We start from the raw sequence: 10,608 nt of genomic DNA on the forward strand, positions 1-10,608 counted from the left end.
TTTTCAGATCAGACCACGTTCGTTACTTTACACTTACCCAACCCAAGTATTGTCAACGGTTTTGCTATATTGCTATATTGCTATATTGCGAATAATCCATGTGCATGTTAATGGTGAAATATTGCAGTCACAGCATGATCTCCTAATCCAAAATTTCCATCACATCGGCGGTGTCTGTTTCTAATCATTTCGTTTTATTTTATTGTATTTGTTTATCTAAACATGTCAATGATGAAGATATGCCCCATTTTTTTATAGAAACGGATAACATGAATATATATGTTGTAGATAAGAAAGGAAGTAAGTTAAAGGAAGAAGGTGGGGTCTTTCCTAATTTTAGGTTTTTTGTCTTTATTTTATGAGGTCCATCTCACTGAAATTCTCCAATGAGAGTGTGTGATTCAGCCCATTTTGGGTGATTTAACTTCCAATATCTTGGGTGCTTTGGAAATAGACACCTTCAAAGTTACCCCCTTCTTAAACACTTAGATGCTTACCCATCATCATCATCATCTTCATCTTCTTCTGCTAGCTGCCTCATTTAACTTTTCTAGCTACCCTTTATAAATGTGGCATCATAACTCCTCTGCCTCTCCTCAATTATCTCCTATCCAATCCAATCCAATTCCTCTCTGGTCCCATCCCATCATATCACAGATATGGATTCAAATCCATATCCAATGCTTCTCACCTCACTCACACCTTTTTTTTTTTTTTTTTATAATAATAATAATAATAATATGTATATGTTGGTAACTTTAATTAGCATATACTCCATTCATCTTAATATTTTTTTTACTTGTGACAAAGGCTGGTTGGTTGTGGTGTGGTCCCCAAGAAAAGGACATTATTTTTTGTTTTATAAGTCACAGCACAAAGTGTGCACACCCAATAGCCATAGGTATTTAAGTGAATTGGCACTCTCCGTTAGGCATTTTGGTCAATTGAAGAACTTTCCAGAAACAGAATCTTTACCCTTACTCCTCCAACCAAAACCCAACTGGCTCATCACCATGACTGAAATACCCTTCTGCTTTCAACAGCAGACACAGCTATTTTAAGCGAGTATCCGCAACCTGAGCTTACACGCAAAGCAGGGAAGCTTCGCCTCCCACAGTCAATAATAATAACAGGTTTCGTGTGCCCATTGCCGCATTTATTGCGTGCCACTCACTTTAATTATTTATAAAAGACATCTTTTGTCATTTCCTGTTCCTAAAATTACTAAATTTTTTAATTTCTTTTTACTTTCTATTTCTTTATAAATTACATGATAAACCCAAACCGTTTTTACACTTGGTTGGATAGTAGTGTATCATTTTAGCTGACTGTGTGAAATTCTAATCATTAGCCCAACCTCCCCAACAAAAAGTTCAAAATAACATATCACCAATGAGAAAAGAGAGTTTCTGACCAAATTTTGGTACACTCCTACATGTCACTATTATTAATTAAAACCTAATATTTTACATTAAATATATTTGACTGGTTTTAAAATTGTAAGAATAACATCTTATTAAATTTATTTATTTCTTTTCACATCTTACATCATTCACTATCCATTAATAACTTTAAAATAAAATTACAAACTAATCCTTCATCTATGTATATGATGATAAAAAATATTGATGATTAAGGATGAGATAGACTCTTTTTTTTTAATATTTAAAAATCATAAAACAGTTATATCACTTCTTTATAATAATTTTATGTCATGCTTTAACAATATTATTATTATTTTGCAGTTTTTTTAAATGGTTCTTTATTTAAAATTTCCAATTTGTTTTGTATTTTATTTTATTTTTTCCTATAAATCACTAAATAAATATTAAAACACTTGTTGAAACTGGTACAATATTACTTGTACCATTTCTCAACTTATTCCTTTTGAAATTAGAAACATAAAATTCTACTTTTAAAAAAAGTTGAGAATTTTAGCTATTATTAAAATTGACTAATATGTTCATAAAAAATAATATATATTTTCATATATTGTATGAAAATGTTTGTGCTAAAAAAATTTTGATATTAAATATGAAAATGTCAAATGAAAGAGACCATAGTTGAATGGAATACTACTCACCTTTATATATATATATATACAAAGTTCATAAAACCAACCCCTATTTATATATCATGTGTATCTTCTGCTTACATTAATATCACATTTTATCCCTTTTGATTATGTCAGGTCACAATTACCCTATTAGACTTGTTTACCAAGGTCATTTCCTATCTAATGGGAAAAACCCTGAAACACCTTTATTCATGTGACAACGGGACTTAACTGAACAAGGACAAATCCGTCATTTCATCTTCTAAAGCTTAACTAACTGTAAGGTAGGTGAGAGTTATCCTGTATAAGCCGGCCGTTGAACAGAAAAAGTACACATGCCCCTGGAGATTTCTGATTCGATAGCGTTCACGTACTTTGGACGGTTGCAAGGAAACGACGAAGAAAATCAACGGTTCGATGTCAAAGTTCGATATACAATTGACTTCAATCTTATCTCACGTGATCATTCCTTCTTCCTGCCTCTTTCTTTTTATCTGACTGCTGCAGGAACGAGACCTCATCGATAATACCGTCCTAACACAATTACCAAATTACCCTTCTCGACAGTGTAGTAATCACCGGCTCTTCAATTCTGTACCCGCCAATAAATAAATCCCACTTAACAGTAACGGCGATTCCGTCAATACACGGAACGGGAAACATTCAATCGCGTTTACACCAAAACGCGTCTTCGAATTTGGACGGCACGTTTTGTTTTCGTTGAACCACCTAATAACAACCACACCACCACTTCCCAAACTTTCTTTAATTTAATTATTATTTAATAATAAAATGAATAATTAAAGTATATTTTTTATGCAGTTTCCTGAACTAATAAAGAGATAATTGCTTTAGAGTATAAAACTATAAATTATCCCTTCCTTACCCTTTTTCGGTTTTCTAAGCATTCGCTCCCTCTCTTTCATCATCCACTATTTCTCTCCGTTTTCTGGTCCAGCCGGAAAACTTCTCCCGTTCGCCGGAAAACCGCTTTTGTTTTCGGCGCCCCTTTTTTGGCGTTTCCAGAGGAAGCTGATTTCGCTCTTCTTATTCTAGCGTCGGCATTTTCTCTCAATTTGCTTTTGTTGCTTCTACGAGGCGTTCGATCTCTCTGTGACGCGGTTTTAGCGTTCTATTCGACGTTCTTCGAGAATGTGGCGAGCCTGGTTGTTCTTCGAGGCTCGCGCTTAATCTGCATCATTCTGGATCGTTGTTTAGGGTTTAGATTCGGATTTTTATCGTGATTGCTTTTTCTGGCTGTTCTTTGCACAAGTTAACGAAGACGGAGGCCTACAGGGAGCGACTTCGTAATGAAATGGTAGGCTAATCGTGTTTTATTCAGAATTTTTTTTTATTGGCTTTTTATTTGGTTTTTTATTCGCTAATGCTTGGAACTCTCCAGATAATGTATATTCTTCTGCTCTTCGTTCAGATCTCGGACATTGTTACGATATTTTACAATTTAGATGTGATTCCTTTTGTTTTGTTTGCTTGAATAATGAATTTTTCGAATCACGCCTTGTAATATTTTTCTTTTCCCCTCGTTCTTGTTTTTCATGTTTAGGCCTCAGAGTGTGATATACAATTGGTGTTCTTGAGGGATGCTTAAGGTGCATTTTGTAAGTGTGGGTGTTTTTTCTCTAATAAGTAAACCATGGTTCTTCTTAGAAGATCATTGGTAGAATAGATAATAGAGCAACACGGTTCTTCTCTTTTTTCTTTGTTCACCAGTTTCTGGAATAGTATTTTAGAAGATTAAGTTTAACAGAGGATTAATAATTTTCTTGGCTTATATTTTTCTTTCCCTTTTCGTGTTGAAATTTATGTGATTAGAGCTACTTTTTTCCTATTGGTTTATCCCAAGGTGGAAATAGTGATGTTGAGAGGAGTAAACTATTCAAATTTCAGCGCATGCATATGTTGAATATTTCTGTAAGAATGTTTTTGTTGACTCTTTGCTTTGCATGGTTCTAAATTGGGATAAGGTATTTTCGCTCAAATTTTCCCTTCTTAGCGGATACTTTTCAGAATGAAGTGATTTATGTTTGACTCAGAATGACCCTGTTCGATAATGTTCCCGACTTTGGTTGCCTCATAACGAACGACCCCTCTTCTAGTTATTGACTCCCCAATGGTAATATACCGTAGAAATTCTAATTAATTTCGGCCCTGGGATTGTTCTGGTTTACTTGAGTTCAAACTTTAGTCGTTCACTCCTTCGTTTCAAGCTGGATTGACACCCTTTTGGTTCATTTGAAGATTTACGGGGCAATGCTTTGCATGACCTTTTGTCATCTTAGTTCAACGATCCAGTTATGCTAACATAACATATATTTCAGTCTGTTAATTTCTTATTACTATCCATCTATTTTCACATTATTGTGACTTTATTTTTGCTTTCATGTGTGCATTTTAATCTAGAGTTGCAGTTAAAAACCTTAATGTGAAATGTTTGAAATACAGGTGGAAAGAAGAGTGACTTTATCTAAGGAAGTTAGGAATGGGTTAGAATTTTTGAAGCGTAAAAGGCTTCAGCGTGCACAATCTGTCACTGCTGCCCAAACAAATATTGCTAACATGATGAACAGAAGTGGAGGAGATGCTTTAAGAGATTCAGCATCATGTGGCATGAGATTGCATGGCAATGCTGATGTCTTTTCCAAACGAAAGGTGGATAAGTTTGACACAAATGACCTAGACTGGACTGAAACAATTCCAGAGTGTCCTGTGTATTCTCCAACAAAGGAGGAATTTGAGGATCCTTTGGTTTATTTGCAAAAGATAGCTCCAGAAGCTTCTAAATATGGTATTGAGTTTTCGTGTGTTGAATCTTTTATTTCTTCTAGTGTGTATTGACTTTAGTATTTTGGATTAATATTATATATTAGTGAGCAGTATGTAGCTTTGACAAACTCACGACATGGCAGGGCTTTCCAGTGCTTGCCCTTCTTTAAATCCTGCTTTTATGTTTGTTGAGAGGGTATTGATCATTAGTGATGTAAAAGATAAACCCATTGAATGAGGAGGATACAAAATGTAAGATTAACGGAAGGATGATCATTCTTTCTGTACCTCAAACTTTAAAAAAATTCTAAACAAAATGGAATTAGAAGTCTGACAAAGGTCATGGTGTGGAGACATCAATTAAATGATTTTTCTCTCAATCTCTTGTCATCATATATCTAGCGTCATACTCACTAGTTTTATTCATTTCCTGAATCCTATATTTGTACTTTTTTGAAACTTTTGGTGTAGATGAGAGGATTGTCATTGGTTATTTCGAATTTGATTGTAAAAGTTATTGGTTGAGCATGATGAAATGAAGTAGCCTCCTATTATATTGTATATTGGGGAGGGGATAGATGAAACCAATTGAGTAATAGAACTGACCTAACTGTTTCTATTTGAATCTTGTTACAAATTCCAGGTATATGCAAGATTATTTCTCCTTTGAGCGCTTCAGTACCTGCTGGGGTTGTATTAATGAAGGAGAAAGCAGGTTTCAAGTTTACAACTAGAGTGCAGCCTCTCCGCCTTGCTGAATGGGATTCTGAAGACAAAGTCACGTTTTTTATGAGTGGAAGGTCGGTTTCTCTACTGATTATGTTAATATTTGCATTATTTAATTTATAATTGCGTTATTGCCTTTTTGATTAATAAATTGTAATTTAAACAGAAATTATACATTTCGTGATTTTGAGAAAATGGCAAACAAGGTATTTGCTAGAAGATATTGCAGTGCTGGATGCCTTCCTGCCACATACTTGGAAAAAGAGTTTTGGAATGAAATTGGTTGTGGGAAGATGGAAAGTGTTGAATATGCATGTGATGTTGATGGCAGTGCCTTTTCATCTTCTCCCATTGACCAGCTTGGGAACAGCAAATGGAATTTGAAGGTGTTAATTTTATTGGTGTACCACTATTTGTTTAGATATCCTTTTCTTTCTTTATAGAAGAGTAGAACATGTGACAAAGATAACTTATTCAACAATTCCTTCTGTATGATCTCAGAAACTATCAAGGTTGCCCAAATCAAGTTTACGGCTCTTGGAAACATTAATTCCGGTATGATAGTTTCTTTTAACGGTTAAGTCATCTTTGTAATATACATTTTACATGACTTCATATTGGATTTTCATTTCAGGGAGTAACCGAGCCCATGTTGTACATTGGAATGCTGTTCAGCATGTTTGCTTGGCATGTGGAAGATCATTATTTGTACAGGTAAATGTTGCTTGTTTTCAGAATAAGTTCATAATAACATTATCACAACTGAAGGCTTTCTTCTTTAGTTGATTATTTAATGATATTAATATATTACATTATTATGACAGCATTAATTATCATCATTGTGGCGCATCCAAAACATGGTACGGTATTCCAGGTCATGCAGCTTTGGAATTTGAAAGGGTGGTGAGAGAACATGTGTACACCAATGATATTTTGTCAAGTGATGGGGAAGATGGTGCATTTGATGTTCTTCTGGGGAAAACAACTCTATTTCCACCAAATATTTTGTTAGAGCATGAAGTTCCTGTCTACAAGGCTGTTCAAAAGCCTGGGGAGTTTATAATAACTTTCCCCAGAGCATATCATGCTGGCTTCAGTCATGGTTAGATTTGCTCATTTCTATCTTGTAGTTCCAGGAATGCTATCACACCTTCTACTCCCACCTATTCACTGCTTGTGAAATAAATAAGTTAAAAACTAATCCATGTAATATTGGTTACTATTGTAGGTTTTAATTGTGGAGAAGCAGTGAATTTTGCAATTGGTGATTGGTTTCCGTTAGGGGCTATTGCTAGCAGAAGATATGCACTTCTTAACAGGGTTCCTTTACTGCCCCATGAAGAACTTCTATGCAAAGAAGCAATGCTTCTCCGTACATGCTTGGAACTTGAAGATTCAGATTTTCCCTCTTCAGACTCTCTTTCTCATAATAGCATTAAGATTTCATTTGTTAATTTGATGCGATTCCAGCATTGCGCGCGATGGTTTCTAACTAAATCAAGGGCTTGTATAAGCGTCTCTTCTCATTCCCATGGCACAATTCTCTGTAGCCTTTGCAAACGTGACTGTTACGTAGCTTATGTTGATTGCAACTGTCATATGCATCCTGTATGCCTACGTCACGGTAAGAAGCTTTGCTCATTATCATTTACTAATATGTTATGTATGTTTGCTTTATTTGATACCACGCTTTGCTTAATATCATTTACCATATATGATAATCTCATGGATTTCAAATTGTTTCTTTAATATCCTTATGGGATTATAATAGGAAAAAAATATTATCTTGTTTCTGGTCTAAAGAATAAATTATGGACACAATGAATTCTTTACTTGATTATTACATGCATTTTTTATGGTACAATATTCTCATTTTTTGTGTTTTTAAATTTTGAGAATTCAGATGTTGATTCTCTTGATTTCACCTGTGGGAGCAAACACACACTTTATTTGAGGGAGGATATTATGGATATGGAAGCCGCAGCTAAGATGTTTGAGCAGGAAGATGGGATATCACATGAGATAAGGAAGCAAACCAATAGTGGTCAAAACATGTATGCATATCCTTTGTCAAATATGTTTCAGAGAGCCGAGGCAAATGGATACATTCCTTATTGTGAGCTAAAACTTGATTCCGTTGTTGAATTTTATACAACTCCAGAGCACCCAACAAATAATCAAGAATACAGTACACAGAATCAATCTGTCTTTGTACATTGCTCTGAAAATCAAATACCTTTGGTGTCTGACGTTTCCTTTTCTTCAGCCACATCCACTCTTTCTGAATCCCTTGAGAGCTTCTCTACTCCCAAAAATGTAAGTCATCTGAATATGGTTTTTGAATATTGACCTTGCATATTATTCCATTGAGATTATTGAATGGTTATTATTGATTCTGGAACTAAACTTTCTGTTAATTATTTATTCTGCTAACAGGCTGAAGGGCATACAAATATCAATTTAGGAGGTATTGTTGATTTTGAGGATTTTGGTGAAAGGATACCCAACAGTGCATGTGAATCTTCGTTATCCCCTGCTGTGTGCAATGAAAGCTGGATTAAACCACAGACTGTTGTTCAGAGAGTTGATACAAAGCCCATCGCGGACGAGAGTGATTCTGATTCAGAGATGTTTAGGGTAAAGCGCCCTTCTTCTCTGAAAGCAGAGAGGAGAAATATGAATGATGTCACGTCTTCAAAGCAGACTGAGCAGCAGGTATTTGTCAAATATTTAGTTTATTTATTCATTTATACCATTGCTATTTTATCACTCAGCGCTCAGCGCTCAGCTTACGTTCCCAGTGTTTCATCTTTCCTAAATGGATTATCAGATTATGCTATATGAATGGACCATGATGATATTGTAATCTATGAGCAGGGACTAAAACGTCTGAAGAAAGTCCTTCCTGAAGGAAGAAGTGATCAACCAATGGATTTCAGAACTCAGGAGTTAAGTTACAAACACAGTCACCCTGTTAGCCATAAAAGTCGTGTTGAAGTCTCCTCCAGGGACAGATTTGCAAGGGGTAATGGCATTCCCATTTCGATAAGATATAAGAAGTTAGGGAACGAGGAAATAAGTATGCAACGAGATCACCACCAACACCGGAGAGATAGGTTCTTGCAGCAACAGACATTTAGGGAACCGCCTTCCATTGAGATTGAGCCAAAGCGCCTTAAAGTCCGAGGCCCTTCGTTTTTAGGCTTAGAGAGCAGATTGAATTGATGTTTCAAGTTGGCTCGAATTGATTGTGAAACGCGATCAAGAGTCTGAATTTGCTAACTTCATTTAGCTTATGGGCTTTCTAACAATACACTAAATCCAAATGATTGATTAAGGGAGGAAGCAGCGGCAAGATATTAACGTATTAGGATATGAAATTACATTCTTTGTGCAGGCCAACATTTGGAATCTGCACGGGTGGTGATCCTTTGGGTTCTCACGCCGAGGTGTTTTTCCAACTTTGGTTGGTGAACCTGACTTGCAAAGTTAGGACTTAGAAATCGGGTTAGCGACATTTATTTCCATGTAAATTTGTATTTTTCTTCTCACCTGTTGTTTAGGTCTTGTTAGGAACGTCGTGGTCTNCATTGTTTTCTCATTAAATTCTATCAGCTGCTTCCCCTTCTGATGTTAATCCATTCTTTTTGTAGCAATAGGTCCTTTGTACCTATAACTACTTGAATAAAGTTNAAGGAAATTTCTCATTTTCTCTCAATANTACCTTNNAGTTCCTCCATTATATGTTGTGCTGATCGTCTTTTGTAACTCTAATGATCACCAGAGAAAGAAATCATTTGATGTAATTTACCATTCTTTAGCACATTACTAATTATTAGCAAACATTTAGTGGATTATATAACTGCTAATTTTCCCTAGCCTGGTTGTCAAGATCAACCGCTGATGATTGTACTTTTTGGTTTAATATCACGCCATTGGAGTAAGTTGTCGTGGGTAGGTAGCTCTATTATGGCAGAGGTCACATGTTTCTGAGACTATTCACATAAAATAAGATAACATTTTTATATGTAACATCTTTTACATATTTAACCTTCGAACCTGTAACAATTGGTTTACTGGAATATTTGTTAGTTGAACCTCATGACAATTGGTTAACCGCAAAATTTGTTTAATTGATCTATAAACAGTGATAACTTCTTCCAAAAATACTAATTTTTTGTGAAAAATCAAACTTATTTTTGTGTGAGAAAACGATTACCACAGAAAGGGTATTTGTTTTATTTGCAATAAAAATGTTCATTTAGACAAATATGTGTAAAACAAATAATAATTACTTTTAAGCTATTAAATATTTAGCAAACTATTTTATATCCTTTAACTTTATGTTCTCGTATTACTATTTTGTAAGATCGAAAGATTTCCTTTAATTCGGTATATTGCTTAGCTTATTTCAATTGATGATAAATCAGTAATTCTTTGGCATTTATTTTATTTTCGAATTTACAAGTTTTATATACGCATAAATAATTTCCAAACTTATCGTGATGTATTAAAAACCAAATCCAAATTCCAATATACTGCGACTCCTTTTAGTTCCATTATTTAAATCTCTTATATTTTGTCTTTAGATGCCCTTCTAAGAATCTTCATGAGACAGGAGTATTCATATAATTTGTATTAGCTTATCAGTTTTTTTACACATCAGACTATAGTTATTAGTTACAAACATATGCAGCTGTATTTATTCGGTAAGAGATTTTACTGCAGAAAAAGAAACATCTAACACAGCATGTACATTAACCACTTACTTTTGATATTTAGTCCATCTAACTTAATTTTTTCCTTTTTTCTTTTTATATATATATAAATATTCTAAGTCTTTTAAAAGAAAATAAATAAAATGTAAATTTTTCTTACTCGATCCAAAGCTACTGATAACACAACATCATTTACTTGGTTACCAAATTCAGTGATAATAGTTATCATTTATAACTCCTCACTATAAGTTATTACAAATCATCACACAAAATTATTCTAAGTATGACTACAATCTACGTCAAAACTCACTGGCAATCAAAGAA

The 10,608-nt window shown here is 34.4% G+C and overlaps 1 protein-coding gene across 1 annotated transcript; it reads left to right on the forward strand.

Moving 5' to 3' along the window:
• Positions 1-2,937: 2,937 nt before the first annotated feature.
• Positions 2,938-9,372, forward strand: LOC106777537 (lysine-specific demethylase JMJ706). Its single transcript, XM_014665130.2, has 11 exons — positions 2,938-3,374; positions 4,520-4,862; positions 5,484-5,640; positions 5,733-5,952; positions 6,068-6,121; positions 6,201-6,280; positions 6,391-6,668; positions 6,795-7,190; positions 7,470-7,882; positions 8,003-8,281; positions 8,444-9,372. The coding sequence occupies exons 1-11, from the start codon at positions 3,372-3,374 to the stop codon at positions 8,789-8,791; spliced, it is 2,571 nt and encodes an 856-aa protein (XP_014520616.1). The 5' UTR covers positions 2,938-3,371; the 3' UTR covers positions 8,792-9,372.
• Positions 9,373-10,608: the final 1,236 nt, after the last annotated feature.

Source organism: Vigna radiata, chromosome 11, assembly GCF_000741045.1.
Source record: "Vigna radiata var. radiata cultivar VC1973A chromosome 11, Vradiata_ver6, whole genome shotgun sequence".
Lineage (NCBI taxonomy): Eukaryota > Viridiplantae > Streptophyta > Magnoliopsida > Fabales > Fabaceae > Vigna > Vigna radiata.